This window comes from Schistocerca nitens, chromosome 1 (assembly GCF_023898315.1).
Source record: "Schistocerca nitens isolate TAMUIC-IGC-003100 chromosome 1, iqSchNite1.1, whole genome shotgun sequence".
NCBI lineage: Eukaryota > Metazoa > Arthropoda > Insecta > Orthoptera > Acrididae > Schistocerca > Schistocerca nitens.
Window position 1 is genome coordinate 114,236,144 of NC_064614.1, and position 25,065 is coordinate 114,261,208.

A 25,065-nucleotide genomic window follows, 5' to 3' on the forward strand; every position below is an offset into this window, starting at 1 on the left:
GTATTAAACTGATCCTCCAAATGGATGGAATATTCGCAGATCGTATCGACAATTTGTAGACTCAGGATGTGTATGTAAAGGAAAGAGTGACTAGAAACGGAGTACTGGCTCGGATTAGGGAAGGATGGAGACGGAAGGCGGTCGTGGCGTTTCGGAGGAACCATACCGGAATTTGCCTTAAGCGATTTAGGGAAGTCACAAAAAACCTCAGTCAGGATGGTCGGACGTAGATTTGAACAGTCATCCTTCCGAATGAGAGTCCAGTGTGCTAACCTCTGCGCTACCCCTCTAGACGGATGGAAAGAATTCGATTTCTCTCCAGAAGGGAGTGTGGGAGGGCTTTCAGTTCCATAGGGATGGCAGGAGGCTTTTCACGACGCCTCAATATCAGGGGAATGAGTGCTTCCTGGGTTGCAGCCAGTTTTCGTGGGAACTAGTCCTGTTTCCATATATGCCTATTGTGGACCGATAGTGGCACTAGTCCGCTTGCCACAGGCACGGATGCCGCCAGTCACCATAGCTTTCTCGTGAGGGACCTTGAGGAATAAATTTGCCTATCTGTCCCCACATCAAAGAGGAAACATACTGGCGTGAGCAAAGTCGTTGCTTCCTCCAAATTATGGACTGCCCAATCCAAAATAACGTCCCTGCCATCAGACGTGGTGCAGACAGTGTTGGCCAATGGAGACAGTTCGAAACCAGTAGCCGGCCGCGGTGGTCTATCGGTTCTAGGCGCGCAGTCCGGAACCGCGCGACTGCTACGGTCGCAGGTTCGAATCCTGCATCGAGCATGGATGTGTATGATGTCCTTAGGTTAGTTAGGTTTAAGTAGTTCTAAGTTCTAGGGGACTGATGACCACAGATGTTAAGTCCCATAGTGCTCAGAGCCATTTGAACCATTTTTTCGAAACCAGTACCAGCCTCATGAATCGTAGTGATGCCTTTTGCAAGGTTTGAATAGGAAGTTTCTGCTGCTTTTTTCTGTTTCTGCGTAGAAAAGAGAACACATTCGTTTGTCAGGTTGGCAAAAGCATTCAATCTCCCCCCCGCCCCCAAGTGGAACTTGGGAATTGCGGGAGTTCAGGACAGAACTTGAACTGAAGATGATTCGCACCCGGGTCTGATTTGGGACCTCTTACTGTAGTTGAAGAACGTGAGTTTCACTTAGGCAGTAGCGTATTCCAACTTCTGAGCAGCTTGTAGCTAACTCATTTAATTATGCGTCTTGACTCGTCAGCCCTGTACTATTTACAGGCATTTTATTTTAGTTTGAAACAGCTTTCAGAACACTGATCTGTATTAAACATCGTAGGTCTTCACATGATTAGTTAAATAAAAGTTTTGTTTTCTCAATCTGACTGACATTTTGAAATCCCTAATGTCCTACAATTTCTCTACCGTTAGGTCATCCTTCAATAATAAATATAGCAAGCTATATTTCCAGAATTTATGCTTCGTTGGGACGAGTTACCGTTGTTTGCAGTAACCAAGCACTATTTTTAAAGATAAAAGAGATGTAAGGCTGATAACGAGTACCCAAAGCTCGTATGTTTTCATAGTAGGAGTAGTTGGTGCACAAGCCACTGAGTCTTATTTCGACCTCTCCCAGGTTTGTTAATTGTGTTAGTAGTTATGTTAGCTGTGTCGTGCTCCACATGTAGGAACATCTTGCATACATCGTATTTAATTTCCGGAGACAATACATAAGGCAAATAAACGGCGATGTATGTCTTCTTAATAACAGGAGGCATGTAGTTTTCAAAGTTAATGACTTTCACTTTCCGTGGACTTGGAATATTTTTCTCAATTACGAAGTAACTTTTCACTGGACTTAAGTTATTTGACTGTGCCCAGTGGTAATTCAGAATAACGAACTTTAGTTTTCGTCATAGTTGATAGCGGAAAACTGCTCGTTTCCGACTTTGAATGTCAGATGTTGACTTTTCGTGAATTACTGTGCAGTTAAATGAACTTTGCTTGCACATATTTTTGTATTTGAAGCACTACTCGCACTACAAAATAGTTATTTTTTTTTTGTGTTTTGAATCCGCAATACATGTGAGGCCACTTTTCTCATACGTGTGGTCTTTAGTAATAAATAATTATTTGGGTTAAAATATCCCTCTGATTTCGTCAACATCATTGATCCTGTGGGATTCACCCATTCATTTTCTTGTTTATTTGTAACTTATTACGTTTATTTACTAAAAATGGTTGGAGGACTAGTTCTGTGTTAAACGTAAGGGCCTTAAGGCGTCGTATACGACCGACAACTTCTGACAAAAATGTGTCAAACTTAGCTCGTGAATTGCTAATACCGAAAGTGGCATATAAAACCGCGCTAGTACACCCTGCATGTCTGAACTATTCGTCGGGGCTACAGATCCGACACCGGGACGGTACTTTTCAGGAGGAGTGGGACAACATATTACTTCCCCCCAGATACATCTCGCGTATTGACCACGAGCAGAAATTAGAGCCAATACAGAGGCTTACCGACAATCATTCTTCCCGCGCACTTTTCGCGAGTGGCATAGACTTGGAGGGATCAGATAGTGGAACCGAAAGTACCCTCCGCCACACATTAGGTGGCTTGCGGAGTAGCCTTTCGGGACGTCCAACAGGAAGAATCATGTTCTTTATCCGAAGATGGTTCTGTGTAGGTCACAGAAACCGCACTCTGTTGTGTGTGTACCACTCTATAATCAAAAAATGAGTCTCCCAGGATTTGCGCGTGTTTATTAGTGTGTCATTTATTTTAAGGATTAAAATCCCGATTAATAAATGAAAGAGGCAAATTTGGTCCTTGCAGATGGTAGCAGATGATTATAATATAACGATATCTAAAGTTAAAAGTAAGATAATGGCTTTCCATGGTAAGGAACATTTAAGAGCGAAAATAATAATTGCTGCTAAACCACTAGAGCAAGTGAATACTTTTAACTAACTGGGATGTGAGATGTCATATACTACAGTGATGAAGAATGCAAATTGCAAAAAATTCAACAGTTGGTAGGTACCAATCGCAGTACTAGTTCTAATGTAAGGGTCACCAACTTTGATTCTAACTGCCAGTCGAAGAAGGAGGACTGAGGCAGCAGAGATGAGAGCCCTAAGATCTATAGCTGCTTACCAACTCGTGGATCAGATAAGAAATAGTGAAATAATGAATGAACTGAGTGTCAAAAGCATACTTCGGAAAACAGAGGAGTGCAGTGAGAAATGGCACGAACACATTCAACTGATGTCAGAAGTACGAATAACTAAATTAATATACAAATATACACCTCAAGAAGAGATGGGGAGATCAGCTGCATTCTGTTTGAAATTGGAACAGCCAAGGACCCCTAAACCAAAACTAGAGATAATGATGATGATTAATAACTGACAATTAATTTGCTGTTATTTTAGTGTTAAAGCTCATATTTCATTTTGAGCAGGCGTATTCAAAAGTATCACACCCATATTGCACGTCCTGAAGTTCTCGTTACAGATTGACGTTTGTCGTCCCAAGGCAAAAGCACCTAATCTTATCGAGTTCGCCATACTTGTTATTAAATGCATTCAACAAGCCGTTTTGAAAGATGTGCTTTCGGTTGCTGCACCTGTTATAGTGGAAGTTTCAGGGAAAGTATACCGCCACTGGTGACAGTGTGCCTTCACTGGCCTATTTAGTGATAGTGCATTGCTGATTCCAGTTCTTTCAGACAATACAAATTGACTAGGGATAGTGCACTGTCACTAGTGAATGTATACTTTCACTGCCAAGAAGTAAGGGCTGTGAACCATGGCTGTCATAACACAACTTCATGCTTCGAAAGTGCTGATAAGTGACTCGTACTTTTCTCTGTCCATGAAGATATAATTTTAAATGAGATTTCCCCGTTCCACTATAAGATGTTCGTAGAACTTCACTGATTCAGCCATAGCTACACTGATGTGAACCGTAACTGCACTACTGCCAACCATAGCTGCACTGCTGTTGTTGTTGTTGTGGTCTTCAGTCCTGAGACTGGTTTGATGCAGCTCTCCAAGCTACTCTATCCAGTGCAAGCTGCTTCATCTCCCAGTACCTATTGCAACCTACATCCTTCTGAATCTGCTTAGTGTATTAATCTCTTGGTCTCCCTCTACGATTTTTACCCTCCACGTTGCCCTCCAATGCTAAATTTGTGATCCCTTGATGCCTCAGAACATGTCCTACCAACCGATCCCTTCTTCTAGTCAAGTTGTGCCACAAACTTCTCTTCTCCCCAATTCTATTCAATCCGTCCTCATTAGTTATGTGATGTACCCAACTAATCTTCAGCATTCTTCTGTAGCACCTCACTTCGAAAGCTTCTATTCTCTTCTTGCCTAACTATCTACCATCCACGTTTCACTTCCATACATGGCTGTACTCCATACAAATACTTTCAGAAACGACTTTCTGACACTTAAATCTATACTCGATGTTAACAAATTTCTCTTCTTCAGAAACGCTTTCCTTGGCAATGCCAGTCTACATTTTATATCCTCTCTACTTCGACCATCATCAGTTATTTTGCTCCCCAAATAGCAAAACACCTTTACTACTTTAAGTGTCTCATTTCCTAATCTAATACCCTCGGCATCACGAGATTTAATTCGGCTACACTCAATTATCCTGGTTTTGAATTTGTTGATGTTCATCTTATATCCTCCTTTCAAGACACTGTCTATTCCATTTAACTGCTCTTCCAAGTCCTTTGCTGTCTCTGACAGAATTACAATGTCATCGGCGAACCTCAAAGTTTGTATTTCTTCTCCATGGATTTTAATACCTACTCCGAATTTTTCTTTTGTTTCCTTTACTGCTTGCTCAATATACAGATTGAATAACATACGGGATAGGCTACAAGCCTGTCTCACTCCCTTCCCAACCGCTGCTTCCCTTTCGTGTCCCTCGACTCTTATAACTGCCATCTGGTTTCTGTACAAATTGTAAATAGCCTTTCGCTCCCTGTATTTTACCCCTGCAACCTTCAGAATTTGAAAGCGATTATTCCAGTCAACATCGTCAAAGCTTTCTCTTAAGTCTACAAATGCTAGAAATGTAGGTTTGCCTTTCCCTAATCCAATTTCTAAGATAAGTCGTTGGGTCAGTATAGCCTTCCGTGTTCCAACATTTCTACGGAATCCAAACTGAACTTCCCCGAGGTCGGCTTCTACCAGTTTTTCCATTCGTCTATAAAGAATTCGCGTTAGTATTTTACAGCCATGACTTATTAAACTGTTAGTGCGGTAATTTTCACATCTGTCAACACCACTGCTGTATAACTTAACAATAACGAACTGACGACAATTACACTCATGCTGATTTGTGGTAGTATTGTTGAACGCACCGTTAATAACCCGGGAGCAGCGATGGTACACCTTCACTGGTGGATAATACGCTACTGCACAGTTCCCCTAGCCGAGTAAAGTGCTGGTTTACCTTCACTAATGGATGTTTTTTTTTCAATTTATGGTAAGATCTTAGTGATAATTTTAGTGATAGTGTGCATCTACTAGGAAAGGTTTACCATCTCTAATCTCCTGCTTCCACTATAGCACATCAAATGATGTCACTAAAATTTTGCACCTGAGAGGTACTTAATGCATTATGCTCCTTCGTTTAGTATAATTAGGGGACGCAACTGCATAGGCATTGGGGTTAGCTCACCACTACCGGGATTCAGGGAGATGCGCCGGCCTCGAATCGAATTCGGCAGACGGATTTACGTCGAGGGTGACGTTCGGCCTGCTACCTATATCCCGCCTTACTAAAATGATTCATAAACATTTAGAAAGAAGCGTTCACACTTCCACATCGAATAACACTAGATACAGACAAATAAGGTACATAAATCCGTCTTGGAGGGGGCGGCACTGGTGGCACAAAGGCAACTGGCCACCCTATGACACTAACATGGGCAAATCCAGATGAACATCCCGCTTCCGTGAATATACGGGATAAGCCCAGCAGAAAAAACAAGTTAGTGCAATAATACTGGGAACGCGATATTACCTTTCTACTCTGACTCCAGTTACACTATATGATCAAAAGTATCCGGACGCCCCAAAAACATACGTTTTTCATAGTAGGTGCATTGTGCTGTCACCTACTGCCAGGTACTCCATATCAGCGACCTCAGTGGTCATTAGACATCATGAGAGAGCAGAATGGGGGGCTCCGCAGAACTCACGCACTTCGAACGCGATGAGGTGATTGGGTATCACTTGTGTCATACGTCTGTACGCGAAATTTCCACACTCTTAAACATCCGCAGGCCAGTGTGGCCGAGCGGTTCTAGGCGCTTCAGTCTGGAACTGCACGACCGCTGCGGTCGCAGGTTCGAATCCTGCCTCGGGCATGAATGCGTGTGATGTCCTTAGGTTAGTTAGGTTTAAGTAGTTCTAAGTTCTAGGGGACTGATGACCTGAGATGTTAAGTCCCATAGTCTATCCACACCATCACAGGAATTCCAAACTGCACCAGGATCCACTGCAAGTACTATGACAGTTAGGCGGGAGGTGAGAAAACTTGGATATCTTGATCGAGTGGCTGCTCATAAGCCACACAACACGCCAGTAAATGCCAAACGACACCTCGCTTGATGTAAGGAGCGCAAACATTGGGCGAGTGAACAGTGGAAAAACGTTGTGTGGAGTTAAGCACGGTACACAATGTGGCGATTCGATGGCAGGGTGTGGGTACGGCGAATTCCCGGTGAACGTCATCCGCCAACGTGTGTAGTGCCAACAGTAAAATTCGGAGGCGGTTGTGTTATGGTGTGGCCGTGTTTTTCATGGAGGGTGCTTGCACCCCTTGTTGTTTTGCGTGGCACTATCACAGCACAGGCCTACACTGATGTTTTAAGCATCTTCTTGCTTCCCTCTGTTGGAGATAAATTCGGGGATGGCGATTGCATCTTTCAACACAATCGAGCACCTGTCCATAATGCACGGCCTGTGGCGGAGTGGTTACACGACCATAACATCCCTGTAATGGACTGGCCTGCACAGAGTCCTGACCTGAATCCTATAGAACACCTTTGATATGTTTTGGAACGCCGACGTCGTGGCCGGCCGTTGTGACCGTGCGGTTCTAGGCGCTTCAGTCCGGAACCGCACGACCGCCATGGTCGCAGGTTCGAATCCTGCCTCGAGCATGGTTGTGTGTAATGACCTTAGGTTAGTTAGGTTTAGGTAGTTCTAATTCTAGGGGACTGATGATCTCAGATGTTAAGTCCCATAGTGCTCAGAGCCTTTTGAACCATTTGAACCCACTTCGTGCCAGGCCTCACCGACCGACATCTAAACCTCAGTGCAACATTCCGTGAAGAATGGGCTGCCGTCCCCCAAGATACTTCCAGCACCTGCTGTCATCAAGGCTAAGGGTGGACCAACAGCGTATTGAATTCCAGCATTAGCGATGGAGGGCGCCACGAACTTGGAAGTTATTTTCAGCGAAGTGTCCGGATACTTTTTATCATACAGCATATATTTCAAGAGGGACGAAGGCCAGAGCTGCGACTTTCTGGCTACGTATCAGAGGAAGACAACAACAGCCAACACCATTACCTGAAGATGAGGGTCAAGTACTCCGCTGTAAAATGGAAAGCTGTAGCTACGCCTTCCGACGCAACGCCCGAAAGCCCCAGAAACGTATACTGTATTGGAAAAGTCTTAAAATAGCAATTATTTTAAGTTTTTAGAAGGCATGGAAAATCAAAGATATTTAATGGCTCTGAGCACTATGGGACTTAACATCTATGGTCATCAGTCCCCTAGAACTTAGAACTACTTAAACCTAACTAACCTAAGGACATCACACACAACACCCAGCCATCACGAGGCAGAGAAAATCCCTGACCCCGCCGGGAATCGAACCCGGGAACCCGGGCGTGGGAAGCGAGAACGCTACCGCACGACCACGAGATGCGGGCAAAGATATTTAATAATCCATCCTTCTTCATGGAGTGAAAACAGGAACGCACTACTTATCCTGTACTCTGACACCAGTTTTATTTAGATAAGGCCGCAGGAATGAGCAGTGAGCATCTGTTGGATGGAACGGTGCAGTTACCCTGGTGTGTGGATGAGGGTGCTTGGCGCTGATAACGCTCCTCGTCCGGCAGTTTCTCGCCGTCCCCCAGGCTGTCACCGAAGCCGCTGTCGCCGCTGTACCTGCACGCACAGACACATACACACGCAAGCAGGTAGGACATTCAATAAGCGTAAGCGGAATAGAAACATTGCGTATCGGAAAACACATCCTGATATGCAAGACCATTTTCGTTCTCGTCTTGATCAGCATGTAGGTACATAGCCATTTAGAAAATGGTTTTTTTAAAGGGATACATCGCCGTTTGACTGTTTTGTTGTTTATTTCAGTACAACCCAGATTTCAACCTTTTATGCCATTATCAGGTATTTGATTTTATGTCTTTAAAATATATTTTATGTTTTTAACATATATTAACATACAGCTCAGCTTGACAACATGTTAAGTGTCATGCAATATATGTTAAAAACATGAAATCAAATTCTTGAAAATGGTATAAAAGGTCGAAACCTGGACTGTACTTACATAAACAATAAAACAGTCAAATGGTGGTATGTTTCTTTAAAAAAATATTGTATAACAGTTGATGAGCAACATCAAAAACTATTTCGAAAAAGGTGATGCCTTTTCAAATTTGAAACAAAGTGAAAATCTGCTTTTAAATTTCTGTGTTTGAAATGTTGGACGAGATCACAATTACAGGTGGAACGTATCTAAATTACTAAATGAATAAATCAGTCATCGGAAACCAGTTGTAGACTGCCTATGTAACAGCTTCTAGGGGCCAAAAAAAGTTGATTTTCTGTATTTCATTAAATTACTGACATAATTATAAAAAAATTAAAATGCTGCTATTACTTATTTACTAACTGGTATAATTTTACGTTAAAGGTTTAATACTGTAGGTCATTTAATTAAGTTGTTGTTGTTGTTGTGGTCTTCAGTCCTGAGACTGGTTTGATGCAGCTCTCCATGCTACTTAATTAAGTTAAAATACGTTATTTCTTGAGACAGCGTAACTCACAGCGTGCAAATTACTCAGACTATATTCATCCACTATTTGAGGTTGAGAAAACTCAGCCACTTCCAATAAACTTTACATGTAATTTGAAACCTTTTGGAAACATTTCTTCCCTGACATCTCTCCTCCCTCCCCTCTCCCCAAAGTATTAAAAAAATATTTATCGCTTACTGTATTTCCGCTGTTCATGCGATAAAACTTCAGCGTTAGAAACGACGTTTTAATTTGTTACTTCTTTACTAGTAACTCTATTCTCAAAAAATTGCCTACAGTATCCACATATACATATAATGAAGACACCAACAAAATAATATCATTATATTACACATAGTTTGGAGGAAAACCAAGCTTCTAAAAAAAATTAAAATAGTTCTCAGCCTCTGTTGTACAAATGTTTACAGAATTTAGAAAACTGTGTTGAAAGACAGTTCTCCTACTACTGTGCCACATAGGTCTTCCATTAGGGAAATTAAAAAGAATCGGTATCATTATAATTCACATCGTACTTCGTACAGAAATGTGAGGTACTTTTGATACATTTAGCACAGAGTTACAGAGCTTACCGTTTGTAATGAAACTGTTGTTGGTATTTCCAAATCATTTAGAGTCCACAGCATTCACTCGTTTGCAACTAAGTTGTTGTTACTATTTCCTATTACTTCATTCTCCGATCACTGACAGCGAGTAATTGCAATAAATAACATCCGCGTCGGATTCTCATGATTAAGAAAATTAACCATACTAGCTTAGAACGAAAAATCGGTGGGATTTTATCCGATTATGGGCGCCGCTCTACGGCTGTTTGATGGGCTACCGGTAGTGTAGCTTCATGTACGGTGAAAGTTCTTGATTAGGGTTTTCGATCTTTGACCCGAAATGTTTTACACGCTTAACGTCAAATACTTAATGCACTGACTCATTTGTAAACTGACGAGACGTGTAACGAAGTGACTGAGTAGGCGTTGGTTTTCTTCCTAACCAAACAGTTTACAGCTTTACACAACTTCAGTTATAATTTTGTACCTACCTGTCGTTTCAGACGTAGAATATATATTAAAGTTTTAAACAAATAGGGAGAATGGCCATCGCTGAATGCACGAGGAACTTGTACCCGAATATGCTCATGTAATGGTTTGTGTTGTGATTGTGTTAAATATGACTTTCATAACAGTACATCTTAATGTTTATTCTGCAATACACACGTAAGTGTTTGGCAGAGAATGCACAGAAACACTTGTAGACTACTCGTATTTCTCTATCGTTCCAAATCAGAATAGCACGTGGCAAGAATGAACACGCAAAACTTTCCGAGAGAGATCTGATTTCTCTTATTTCATCACGATGGTCGTTTCTCCCAATCTAGCTATGAGTCAGCAAAACACACTGCGCATAAGAACTAAAGGACCACTGTTTTGAAACGCGTCATTTCCCTCCATCGCGAGCAAAAGTTTTCAATTTGGCTCACAGGTGCTTAAAACACTCTTCCACAAAGATGCAAAACAGTGGCGCCCTGCGACTTCACCCTACGGATCGGCGATGCTTCAAACAGCCAGGTGTCGGTACAAGCGAAGAAAGGCTAAAGGTCGGAAGTTGATGTGACGTTTAGGGTACGTTAATGATGCGACAATGCCGCCATATTTCACTAAAGTTCTGCCCAATGCCACAGTGGAGGTCACACCCCATCTTACTCACATGCCACCCCTTCTTTTGACGGCTCTGTTATGGAGGCCAGAACCACTACATCTGCGTTGAAATAACGTGATTTACTTATGAGACTCAGAGGAAAACACACCGCCTCTCAGAACCAACAGGAGAAAGCTTCAGGAACTGGCGTAAACGTCAACGAAACGACCCGTTCCCCTGAGTCGTTCATTTACGTACGTTTCGCACAGGAAAACGACAGTTTGCAGTACGATGTGGAACAGACGACGTCCTCGACAATCTTTGACACTATGGACACGCCGGGCCCCCGCCCCCCTTCCCCCGGACAATTTAGTCCTTCTCTAAAGACAGTGAGGAACTGCAACCAAGTTGAACGTGATTTGACCCATTTGGAGAGTAGTGTGACCGTAATTTTTGCTCTGGCATGCAGATGGAGTCGGTAGGGATCTTCCAAAACCATTCGACGAAATCTGAAGGCGATTTGATGCAGCAAAGGGTAAATGTGCTTTTTCTGCCCTCCTGATCTGAACCCTCCTGTAGTGTGCTCACAGGGGGAGGGGGGGGGGTGCGATATTGATACGTACATGAATGTTTGTCAATACTGTCAAAGTTACATGCGCACATTCATTGAGAACTGCAGCTGTTCAGAGACAACCTTTGACAGTTTCCTAGGCACTTGCAGTGTGGCACCACTCAGCTGTAGGATGTCAAAGGGGTTGCCTTTCTGCAGGCGTCTGAGAATCGGTCAATGATTGTCTCTGCACGGGTACAAGTTTAATGTTCTCAATCAATTACTTTCAATGGGGTTGCAGTCCCCTCGTGTCCTTAGAGAAGAGGTGAATCCTCCGGTGGGGGGAGGGGGAGCGAGGGGGTTGTCGGCAATGTCAGAGTTTGTCAAAAACGTCGTCATACTATTGCACACTGCTCTGCAATCTATCGTTTTCGATTGCTGAACTGGAAGGTCTTAAAGGGGCCCTTTGCCGTTTTATTCATATCTGTGTCAATGGCAGACACCCTCGTGATGACCCCCAGTAAGGTGCACAGCGAGAGGCCTGAGAAAGCATAAACACCGTTTGCTGCTTTGGATTACATTAATAATTTTATCGAATGGTTTTTAACGATCCCTAGTGGTTCCGCCCCGCATATCAGAACAAAAATTGAGGATGCGATACACTCCAATGGGGTCAAATTACGTTCAATGGGGTTGCAGTCCCTTCGTGTCCTTAGAGAAGAGTTGAATCCTCGGTGGGGGGAGGGGGAGGGAGGGGGCTGTCGGCAATTTCAAAGATTGTCAAAAAAGTCGTCATACTATTGGACACTTCACTGCAATCTGTCGTTTTCGCTTGCGAAATATGTTTAACGAAAGCCTCATAGGATGAGATAGTTTCATTGACGCCCATTGTGCCACGTCCCGAAACCTTTTCGTATCGATTCTGAGCACTAGTATGTCTGAAACGTTTTCCTGAACCACCCATAACGAAACCACGTGATTTAAACGCTGGGCGTTGCGGTTCTGACCCCCTTCACTGAGACATCAACAGAAAGGTAGAGATGTGGTTAAGTGATGTGTGCCCGCACCCCATACCAAGTTTACGGTGCCGTTGGGCAGAATTTTTATGAAATTCTGTGCAAATGTGACCTCATTATTCCATCATACCTTACGTCAACTTCTGAGTTCTGACCTTTCTTTCACATCTGTCGACGCCATCTTGCTGTTTGCTGCATCCTGGGAACCCGAGGGTGAGGTCGCAGGGCATCACGCTTCTGCACCACCATAGAAGAAGACTGTAGGCAAACTTCAGTTAAATTTCAGATTTTTTGTTTGCTATGTTGGAAAACAATATGTTTGTTGTTGTTGTGGTCTTCAGTCCTGAGACTGGTTTGATGCAGCTCTCCATGCTACTCTATCCTGTGCAAGCTTCTTCATCTCCCAGTACCTACTGCAACCTACATCCTTCTGAATCTGCTTAGTGTATTCATCTCTTGGTCTCCCTCTACGATTTTTACCCTCCACGCTGCCCTCCAATACTAAATTGGTGATCCCTTGATGCCTCAGAACATGTCCTACCAACCGATCCCTTCTTCTGGTCAAGTTGTGCCACAAACTCCTCTTCTCCCCAATCCTATTCAGTACCTCCTCATTAGTTATGTGATCTACCCACCTAATCTTCAGCATTCTTCAGTAGCACCACATTTCGAAAGCTTCTATTCTCTTCTTGTCCAAACTGTTTACCGTCCATGTTTCAATTCCATACATGGCTACACTCCATACAAATACTTTCAGAAATGACTTCCTGACACTTAGATCTATACTCGATGTTAACAAATTTCTCTTCTTCAGAAACGCTTTCCTTGCCATTGCCAGTCTACATTTTATATCCTCTCTACTTCGACCATCATCAGTTATTTTGCTCCCCAAATAGTAAAACTCCTTTACTACTTTAAGTGTCTCATTTCCTAGTCTAATACCCTCAGCATCACCCGACTTAATTCGACTACATTCCATTATCCTCGTTTTGCTTTTGTTGATGTTCATCTTATATCCTCCCTTCAAGACACCATCCATTCCGTTCAACTGCTCTTCCAAGTCCTTTGCTGTCTCTGACAGAATTACAATGTCATCGGCGAACCTCAAAGTTTTTATTTCTTCTCCATGGATTTTAATACCTACTCCGAATTTTTCTTTTGTTTCCTTTACTGCTTGCTCAATATACAGATTGAATAACATCGGGGAGAGGCTACAACCCTGTCTTACTCCCTTCCCAACCACTGCTTCCCTTTCATGTCCCTCGACTCTTATAACTGCCATCTGGTTTCTGTACAAATTGTAAATAGCCTTTCGGTCCCTGTATTTTACCCCTGCCACCTTTAGAATTTAAAAGAGAGTATTCCAGTCAACATTGTCAAAAGCTTTCTCTTTGTCTACAAATGCTAGAAACGTAGGTTTGCCATTCCTTAATCTTTCTTCTAAGATAAGTCGTAAGGTCAGTATTGCCTCACGTGTTCCAGTATTTCTACGGAATCCAAACTGATCTTCCCCAAGGTCGGCTTCTACTAGTTTTTCCATTCGTCTGTAAAGAATTCGTGTTAGTATTTTGCAGCTGTGGCTTATTAAACTGATTGTTCGGTAATTCTCACATCTGTCAACACCTGCTTTCTTTGGGATTGGAATTATTATATTCTTCTTGAAGTCTGAGGGTATTTCGCCTGTTTCATACATCTTGCTCACCAGATGGTAGAGTTTTGTCAGGATTGGCTCTCCCAAGGCCGTCAGTAGTTCCAATGGAATGTTGTCTACTCCGGGGGCCTTGTTTCGACTCAGGTCTTTCAGTGCTCTGTCAAACTCTTCACGCAGTATCGTATTTCCCATTTCATCTTCATCTACATCCTCTTCCATTTCCATAATATTGTCCTCAAGTACATCGCCCTTGTATAGACCCTCTATATACTCCTTCCACCTTTCTGCTTTCCCTTCTTTGCTTAGAATTGGGTTTCCATCCGAGCTCTTGATGTTCATACAAGTGGTTCTCTTTTCTCCAAAGGTCTCTTTAATTTTCCTGTAGGCAGTATCTATCTTACCCCTAGTGAGATAAGCCTCTACATCCTTACATTTGTCCTCTAGCCATCCCTGCTTATCCATTTTGAACTTCCTGTCGATCTCATTTTTGAGACGTTTGTATTCCTTTTTGCCTGCTTCATTTACTGCATTTTTATATTTTCTTCTTTCATCAATTAAATTCAATATTTCTTTTGTTACCCAAGGATTTCTACTAGCCCTCGTCTGTTTACCTACTTGATCCTCTGCTGCATTCACTACTTCAACCCTCAAAGCTACCCATTCTTCTTCTACTGTATTTATTTCCCCCATTCCTGTCAATTGTTCCCTTATGCTCTCCCTGAAACTCTGTACAACCTCTGGTTCTTTCAGTTTATCCAGGTCCCATCTCCTTAAATTCCCACCTTTTTGCAGTTTCTTCAGTTTTAATCTACAGGTCATAACCAATAGATTGTGGTCAGAGTCCACATCTGCCCCTGGAAATGTCTTACAATTTAAAACCTGGTTCCTAAATCTCTGTCTTACCATTATATAATCTATCTGATACCTTTTAGTATCTCCAGGGTTCTTCCATGTATACAACCTTCTATCATGATTCTTAAACCAAGTGTTAGCTATGATTAAGTTGTGCTCTGTGCAAAATTCTACCAGGCGGCTTCCTCTTTCATTTCTTAGCCTCAATCCATATTCTCCTACTACGTTTCCTTCTCTCCCTTTTCCTACACTCGAATTCCAGTCACCCATGACTATTAAATTTTCGTCTCCCTTCACTATCTGAATAATTTCTTTTATTTCATCATACATTTCTTCAATTTCTTCGTCATCTGCAGAGCTAGTTGGCATATAAACTTGTACTACTGTAGTAGGTGTGGGCTTCGTATCTATCTTGGCCACAATAATGCGTTCAGTAAGCTGTTTGTAGGAAAACAATATAGTTTCTGAGAAATGGCCCTTTAATTCTTTTGCACAGTGCAGTTTGCCATTCGGAAGAGAAATTTGGCGATTGAGATTTCGTGAAAAATTCTCACTGCAACGTTACAGCATTGGAGCATCATCTATCGAGAACGACTGATGTGGTTTTCTGCCTCTTGACTAGCACGTGAGATGGTCAAGGATCTGCCTAGAACAGCAAAGTCTGTGATGAGAAGAAAGACCGTCTCCTGCAGAGTGAAAATTGCTGTAGGTAAGCAGGGTCCCACAGCCATGGACTCACTTCGAGTGGCCGGTCTTTCAAGTGTCTTTAGTCTACGCCATTTATCTGACCGAGCAAAGGGGTTTTACAGTTTAACGTGGAATACGAACAACGTGTCGTTCTTGGGTACTCATCAAGGATAGGTTAAAAGTACAGGGTGCGTAATAAAAATGTATACACACTTTCAACTGTGATGGACAATTTATTTCCCGTTCTAAAAGGTTAAATATCTGTGAGAAAATAATGTTATGTTTCTTCAACAGGTGGTAGCAGTGTAAAGGAAGTAACTGCAACATGGCGGACGTGCGTTTGAGCTTTGAAGCGCGGAAGCAGATAATTAAGTGGTACTGGAAGTTTGAGAATGTAGCTGCGGTTCGAAGACAGTGGAGAAGTGAGTATGGTACAGAACCACCTTCAAGGGTAACAATTACACGTCTACGAAAAAAATTCGAAATTCATGGAACAGTGTGTGATGTGCATAAAGGTCGATCAGGGCGACCTCGTACAGCTACAAGTGATGATTCCACAACTGCAGTCTTGGAACTGTTTCAGCATTCGCCTCAAAAATCTTCAAGGCAAGCGGCACGTGAGAGTAGTGTAAGTGCTAGTAGTGTGCTACGAATTCTGAAGAAAGGCAAGTTTCGTGTGTACATTCCAAGAATGGTGCAACAGCTAAGTGACGACGATCCAGATCGAAGGTTAGAATTTTGTGAATGGGTTCAGGAGATGGTGAGACGTGAACCGGGGTTTATGGGTAGCATAATTTGGTCGGATGAAGCCCAATTCAAACTCAATGGAACTGTCAATAGGCACAATTGTGTGTACTGGGCTGAAAATAATCCTCAAATTACAGTTGAAAAGGCTGTGAATTTGCTTGGGGTAAATGTGTGGTGTGGTTTGTCTGCAAGGGGACTCATTGGGTCTTTCCACTTTGAAGGTACTGTTACTGGAGAAACGTACCTAACAGTGTTTGCTGACTCCATATTTCCTGCCATTCGTGCATTACACGGTAATGATGAGTTTTATTTCCAACAAGATGGCGCCCCGCCGCACTATCACAGGGACGTACGAGCATACCTAGATCACAACGTTGTAATATCTCTTTATATTCGATGAATTATTCTGATAAAATTCTACCCTTGAATGACGTTTACTAATTTTCTATCTTCATACTCGCAGAATCCTTGCGCAAAGTAGTTTCATACAATAGCTATGCCATGAGCGCATAATTATTCTTTGTAATACTCTCTCTGGTGGTTGTTACAAAAAAGCTTCCGAGATTGTCTTCGTGCCGATTAGCCTGAGCATTGTTTGAAGAATTGTAATCTGAATATTGAGATTTATGACAAAAGATAACTGGCTGAAATGGCTCTGAGCACTATGGGACTTAACATCTATGGTCATCAGTCCCCTAGAACTTAGAATTACTTAAACCTAACTAACCTAAGGACATCACACAACACCCAGCCATCACGAGGCAGAGAAAATCCCTGACCCCGCCGGGTATCGAGCCCGGGAACCCGGGCGTGGGAACAAAAGATAACTGATACGAAATTGTACGATTAAAAGTAATATATATATATATATATATATATATATATATATATATATATATATATATTGCTCCTTCATACAAAAGGTGTGTAACAATTTACATTATTTGACATTTGAGAATTAATGATATTCATGGATATATTGCGTAGTTGTTAATCAGAAGGGAACTTCCGAAAGACTGGATACGAACCTGCATTTAATAAACCAAGAGCTCCATTACTTCTTCGGAAGGTTAAACTTCCTCAAATCCAAATATCCGCTTGATCTGAGGTTTCCCGACTGATTATACAACGCTCCCAAAAATACGAGGCATTTTATTTGTACAGATTAGCAGACTGCCGCAAAGCACGAGCCTGCGGAGAAGAAGAATCATCGCCTGATTTCATTCTAACAAGTAAAATTTCTGAATCATTTTGAGTGACTGAGTTATGACTGTGTTTCCTATTATGAATGATTGATTGCTCGAACGAATTGAGAACTACATAACTACATAATTAAATAGATAGGAGGAAAAATTACAACGTGCCAGGCCAGTGGATAGGACGCACGGGACCAATCGAGTTTCCTGCACGGTCTCCAGACCTCACGTAGCTGGATTTCTTCTTATGGGGCACAGTAAAAGATGATGTGTACAAACGTAAACCACGTAACCTGGACACACTTTGGAATGAGCTTCAGGCGGTGTGTGCAGAAATCTCATTGGACACTTTGGTACGATGTACGGAATCAGTGGTGACTCGTACTCAGAAATGTATTGATGCTGAAGGCCACCAGTTTGAACATTAATCACATTTGCAAAGTACATTTATTTTTCCAGTTGGTCTTTAAGCTTTCCATTTCCAGAAATTTAACATTGTAGAACGGGAAATAAATTTTCTATGAAGCTTCAAAGTGTGTATACATTTTTTGACGCACTCTGTGTATTGAAAATTTCCATTGTCTGACCGTGATTGGGACCCCTTGGTTTCGAGACGCGCGTTCTACCAGTAGACCACGGGGCCTTCAGCTTGTAACGCCAGAGATGCATATCCTCCTATTTCCATCTATTGTACTATAAATTTTTTTCCTTATTTTGTTACCTGAAGATATGACATTTCTGTGTCTTTATATATTGTAATTGCTTTATTATTTGCATATATATATATATATATATATATATATATATATATATATATATATCTTTATGCATTTATGTCGATGTATAATTAGTTTGTTTTGTAAATATTATTTGTATTTTTACGCTGGGTCTGGTCTAGGGAAAATTATGCTATCGAATGATTACATCGATAGGTCGTGTGGAGAACCAAAGTGTTTAGGATCTTTCGTGGTGTTAACTCTGCTGCATGGAGCGCGGGCAGAGGGAGTCTGGCTGGAGTAGGGCGGTGGAGCAGGTGTGTTGAGTGACGCTCCCGCGAGTTGCCGCGCTTTCGGGGTTTGGCAGCATGTAATTGCGCTCGACTTGCTATGATAGTTTCTGACGCGGTGTCGCGGACGGGAAGCATTAGCTGGTGCACATCAAGAGCCCGTTTCGCCTGGTGACAGTGTCGAGAAGAAGGCGCGCCAACATCCAGCTTCTGCAACAGCGACGGCCGACAATGAGTGACAGTCGCCCCCTCCTTGACCGACGACTTCAAACCTTCAATCAACCAACAACGAAGACTGTGAGCACGTAAAGTTTTAGAACTGTATGGCAGACCTCAGCTTTTAAAATTGTTCCATTTGCCTCACAAAATTACAGCAACTTAGCATGAACCTTTGTTGCTCATTGTCCCTATTGCATTACCAAGCAGGGTCCCTTCCTTTTCCGGAATGAACCCGAGTGTCGTTGAAATTCAAACGCCAGCATTAAAGTAATATCATTCCATTTCACTGCTTTAATTTCAAAGTTCAGTTAAAGTATTCATAGCTGGCTACAATTTTTAGATTACACAAGCACAAATTAAGAGTGCGAGTTTTTTTACCATATTTTAGCTTAGCTGTGACTGCAGCTCGGCTTGGTACGTATTAAATTTTATTATTGTTAATTGTTCAGAATCATTTAATTCAAGTTCAAAGTTAAATCTCTTATTTCTAAATTGCGTAGATTCAAGTAGCTTTTGAAATGATTGTTGAGGTAGCCCAAGACTAAACTTATTTTATTGAATTTCGTAGTGCTTCAGAAACAAAGTTCAATATTAATTTCAGTCACTAAATTAACTTTCCATTTTCCGGTTTTATTAATTCTTTTGCTAAATTAAGTCAGAGTGTAGCGAAATTTATTACTTCTGACAAACACTCAGTTTTCACACAACACATGCTTTTAGTGCTAAATATATGTGCATTTATCTTTCATTTTCAGTTATTATAGTAGTTGTCCATGGGACTGGCGACCGTAATTTTCCCCAAATCTCAAACATCTAATTAACGCCAATTAATTGTTAACGTAACGACCGCACATTTACTTTCTTTAGTAACTTTACTCCTTTTCAAAATTAATTTCCACCAATTTCATTTGCATTTTTCCTTTCATTTAGATGTAACCCTTTCCTCTCTCTGTACCGGCAGATTAACTTCGGTGAAAATTGCTTTTCCCAGGTTGCGGTTTAATTTTTCACTGTCATTAAGGTCGATAAGTGAGGGGCAGGTTACAAGCTAGCGCAGTGGACGTGAGGTGGCTGACCTGGGCGGCATGCTGCCGTGCGGCCCGTCGCCGCCCGCCCACTTGGGCCAGTCTGTGCCGTCCAGGGGGCGGCGGCCCGCCCACGCCAGGTCGTCCTCGCCTCCTTTTCTTCCGTCTCCGGCCCCGTCGCTGCCGCCCTCTTCGCCACCGTCTTTGTCTTCATCGTGTCGATCGCCGGCGCCTTCTCCGTGCTCACCGTCTCGATCGTCGGTGTCCTCTTCCCTATTACTCCTCACGTGGTCCTCTGGTGCGTGGCTACCCTACAAGTACAAACGAAACATTGCTACTACTAATAAAACTTGCTGGCAGACAGATTAGGACTGTGCCAGACAGGACCTGAACCCTGAAACTTGGCCTTTCACGGGCAGCTGCTCTATCGACTGCGCTATCCCAGCATTACTCAAGACCCATCCTCACAGCTTTACTTCTGGCATTATGTCATCTCCTATCGTCAACACATCTACATCTACATACATACTCTGCAATCCACCATACGGTGCGTGGCGGAGGGTACCTCGTACCACAACTAGCATCTTCTCTCCCTGTTCCACTCCCAAACAGAACGAGGGAAAAAATGACTGCCTATATGCCTCTGTACGAGCCCTAATCTCTCTTATCTTATCTTTGTGGTCTTTCTGCGAAATATAACTTGGCGGCAGTAAAATTGTACTGCAGTCAGCCTCAAATGCTGGTTCTCTAAATTTCCTCAGTAGCGATTCACGAAAAGAACGCCTCCTTTCCTCCAGAGACTCCCACCCGAGTTCCTGAAGCATTTCCGTAACACTCGCGTGATGATCAAACCTACCAGTATCAAATCTAGCAGCCCGCCTCTGAATTGCTTCTATGTCCTCCCTCAATCCGACCTGATGGGGATCCCAAACGCTCGAGCAGTACTCAGGAATAGGTCGTATTAGTGTTTTATAAGCGGTCTCCTTTACAGATGACCCCCATCTTCCCAAAATTCTACCAATGAACCGAAGACGACTATCCGCCTTCCCCACAACTGCCATTACATGCTTGTCCCACTTCACATCGCCCTGCAATGTTACGCCCAAATATTTAATCGACGTGACTGTGTCAAGCGCTACACTACTAATGGACTATACAAACATTACGGGATTCTTTTTCCTATTCATCTGCATTAATTTACATTTATCTATATTTAGAGTTAGCTGCCATTCTTTACACCAATCACAAATCCTGTCCAAGTAATCTTGTATCCCTCTACAGCCACTCAACGAGGACACCTTCCCGTACACTACAGCATCATCAGCACTTCAGACTTTAAACTCTGCTGCAGAGTGAAAATTTCATTCCGGAAACTGTCAACTAGGATGTGGCTAAGCCGTGTTGAAGCGAAACAAGCGCTGTATCTTTTGAGAGATACAGAGACGAGCAAGTGTGCCGGGACTTACCCCAGTTCACCGCTAGTAGCGCCACGTCAACATAAAACGTCTGCGCGGAGTGCACAAGTATTGCACCATAATTAAGTATAAAATTAAAAGTCAAAATTTTATATTCAATCTTCGTCAACATATATTTTATTGCAATAACATTTTAGAGGTCAAGTCTTAAATCAATAGTTTTCGCAAAAATATAGTTTTAAGGAAAAAAAGTGGTGCTAAATAATAAAGCTAGATATCCAGAATTTGGTCTGCATGTGCCTATGGAGGTCATAAAATTACAGCCAGAATCTACGGTTCGAAGCAAAATCGAAGGCGCTAAATATTAGAAACGTAAAAATATGTAAGATGCTTTTGGTTAACCTAAAAGTAATAACAAAGACATCACGTTAAGCTACCTCTTATAGTTTTTGAGTAATTTAAGGAAAACCAAATTTATAACTAAAATATACTCACTTGTGGTAGATTAAGCACCTGTAATTTTAATGATAGAAAATTTTGGGTACAGTAGATGATAAAACCTACTAAATAATGGAGCTATAACAAATTTTAGAATTATGTATTGATAACAGCCAATACAAGTTCTATTAAAGATATAGTTCAGAGGTAACGATCTACCGTTAGTTTCACTATAAAAATTGTAGAAGGCAAACTTTTTATTCAAGCAAACTGAAACATTTTTTGTGATTTCAACCAACTTACCTGAATGCATGTAAAAATTAAGAAAATTCTAAATTAATTCATACCTTTGTTATTAAAGATTATGTGCCCGAGAAAGCGGTCGTTCAGAGGCTGCTGCCGTTTGCATAAGGAAGATGACAGCAGATGTTCCCTTGGCCGTCCGCTACGGCACATATATAAATACAGCCCGAGAGGCAAGAGGAAGGTTCACTTCCCACTCAGCCACTGTAAGATCCACGTCTGTTAAACGTCGGATCGCGCTTTGCCTCGGACGTTGTCAAAGACGGACTGTGACAAATCGCGTATTTTCTGTAATAACCGATAGTGAACTCGCGAGGACTGCACACAGTCCTGGATTGCTTAGAATTCGCTAAAGTAACTGTTAGTGTGCCGTCAGTGATAATTACAAATCCGCCTGGCAAGTGGTAACTGTTACTTACACTTTTGTGGCGAGCATTTATTTTGAACATTTATTTGAGTATTAGTAGTCAGGGCGAAGGACTATTTGGTAGGAACGTACCGTAGAGGTCGCCTCTGAACTGATAACAGCGCTGTTTAGGATAGAAAGATTTACTGTCAATTGAACAGTGTGGTGCGAGAGATACTTTACTAAATATATGTTTGAACTACAAATTTATACCTTAATTTATGATCACAGTCCTGATCCCGCTAATAGAAAGAGAATAGAAACATTTCTCTCAGTGGGCTGGACCAAAATGTGGCCGTGCAGACTGGAAACTGTCAGTATGATCTCCATTGCTTTCTGGCTGACCACAAAATTAGTTACCAAGCTCGCGTGAGAAAGATGACGAACAACAATAAGAAACCATCATCACTTATAATTAAACCCGCCGTCCCACAGTGTCTCCGCAGTATCCTTTCTTCTAGGAGTGCTAGTCCTGCAAATTAGGAAGGAAACATATGTGAAAGTAGGAGATGTATTGGTGTAGGCAAAACTGTGAGGAAAGGTCATGAGTCGTACTTAAGTAACTCAGTTGGTAGACCTCTTGCCCGCTAACGTCATGGACTCAGGGTTCGAGTCCCGGTCTGGCACACGGTTTAAATCTGCCAGGAAGGTTAATATCAGGGCACACTCCGCTGCAGAGTGGAAATTTTATTCTTGGATCACTACTAACACTAATATACTTTATTCCACTCATTGAGAACTTTTTATGAACAACTTATTGTCTAAAAACTAAAGCAGGGCTTCACAACATACGTGCTCGCGGAGCAAGCTGTAAACAGCAAGGTGCGAGCACAGAGCAGCGCGAGCACGCTACCCCCACTACCGGACCAGAGCGGAGAGTGGGGAAAGTCACGTGGGGCACACAACAGCTGCCGCCAGTCAATGTAAATCCGCGGCCACCTGCAGGGATATCACTCACGAATTATTACTGCGACAAATGAAACAAATAAAGGAGAATGTACACATGCCACATAATTTTATTAGCTTAGTGTATGCCTCTACATTCGCATTAATTTGTGAACTGTTACAAAATAAAAGGTGTCACTGAAGTGTGGGATTCTCGGTTATCTTGTACTTTTTGCCCTTTACAATTGCGTCTATGTTCGGAGTAATTGTTCTTGTGCATTTTAGGCGCAGCGTGCAGTTTAAATTTCGATCAGACAATGCGTTTCTCAGCGCGTCTTGTTACATTTCATTGCAGAGAACAGTTGTTCACAAAAATACGTGGAACCGAACATTGATATTATTGTAGCCGCCAGTTTGTGCAAACGAGGAAATCTGTCCTGAGGGAAGTGTCTGTAGAATTCCAAAATGTTTTTCTTGTTCTGATATTTGTCTATGTATTCTCTGTCACACTGCAGGTTAATAATTTCCTGCTGCAGCTCAGGACGAATCTCTTAAATATTCGCTGAATATGGAGAGAACAGATCAAAATCACTGTATAGTGCTGTCAGATCTTGAAAGCGCTGATCAACTAAACTATGTGAATAACGTTCACAGTCTTTGTGAACATCTTGCATGGATGATAATTTAGGAAAATGAGCTAGGTTTCCTGTTTCCAGCTGACTCACCGAAAGTGTCAATTTCTTTTTAAAAGCTCGTATTCGATCTATGAAATGAGTAATTAGCAGATCTTTACCTTGTAGTAAAATGTTCAAAGCATTCAGATGGCTAGTTAAATCTGCTAAGAACGCGAGATCACATTCAAACGTGCGCGCGCATTTCCCCCCCTACTCCGCAACCTTGCACCTGCTCGCGAGCAGGTGCCTGAGCAGACGCGAGTACTCGCGCTCAAAACTGGCCAGTTGTTAAGCCCTGAACTAAAGAATAGGATCACCAACATCGTAAGCTGGAAATACCCACTATTTTATCAAAAGTGTCCAGCAATCCTCCTTATGACACTTGCTGGCGACACTTTCAGTGAGGTGTTCTGTACACGAATGGCAGCCCACTCTTTCTCAAGAGCCGGAGCCAGTGAAGGTAGTGACGTTGGACTCTGGGTTATTGGAGCAAATATGAAGTTCTAGCTCATTTTTAAAGGTCAAAATCTTACATGGCTGCGATACAGCAACTGTATAAATCTGAAGAGGTTGAAAAAAATCAGCCAACTAGCTGCAAACCAAAGATTTATTTAGCCCTTGACTAAGGTTTAAATATTTGTATAATTTTATGTATCACAAGAGCCACTTGGTTTCAACTAATGTAATTTACCACCATGTGATGTAACAAGGCTCATTCCTGAAGAAGATATTTTTATAAACATCGAAATCTAGGTCAAGGGCTTAATAAGTTTTTTTATTTTTATTTTTTTTCAAATGGTTAGCTGATTTTTCAACATCTTCATTTCAAAAGTGTAATAAAATGGAACACCTACGGCTCTCCTTACGATGTTATTTATTATATGCTACCAGTTTCAGTGCTTCAGTACACCATCTTCAGGCCTCAGTTGACGGGGTTAACTCCAATTGTATACACGATTCATCAGTAGGCAACATCTATAACCTGGTTTTCGCAGACTACCTGTAATAACAGTGTTGTGTCTCCAATCATCAACTACACTATGTGATCAAAAGTATCCGGACACTCCCAAAGTATGTGATGCACATGTTTCATGGAGACCTATGTAGGAGAAGCATGGCTCAATGGTGGTGTATAACAGTAGAAGGGGTAGGCCGAAAAGCAGGTGTGTGGAGGCACTGGTTTTTTATTTGGCTCGGTAGCTCATTGGGTGAGTGTCAGACTAGAATTTCGAAGGTCCAAGCCACTCATCGCTCTTCGCTCTGGCACTGTTTTGTTGCATGTG

At 42.1% G+C, this 25,065-nt stretch overlaps 1 protein-coding gene across 1 annotated transcript in view; it reads right to left on the reverse strand.

The window, feature by feature from the left end:
* The window catches only part of LOC126242117 (dentin sialophosphoprotein-like), a 162,970-nt gene that overhangs the window by 32,964 nt on the left and 104,941 nt on the right, over positions 1 to 25,065 (reverse strand). The window contains exons 4-5 of the mRNA XM_049948063.1: positions 19,713 to 19,972; positions 8,090 to 8,190 (exon numbers count right to left, since the gene is read on the reverse strand). Coding sequence (XP_049804020.1) covers positions 8,090 to 8,190; positions 19,713 to 19,972 — 361 coding nt within the window. The remainder of the gene's footprint in view (positions 1 to 8,089; positions 8,191 to 19,712; positions 19,973 to 25,065) is intronic.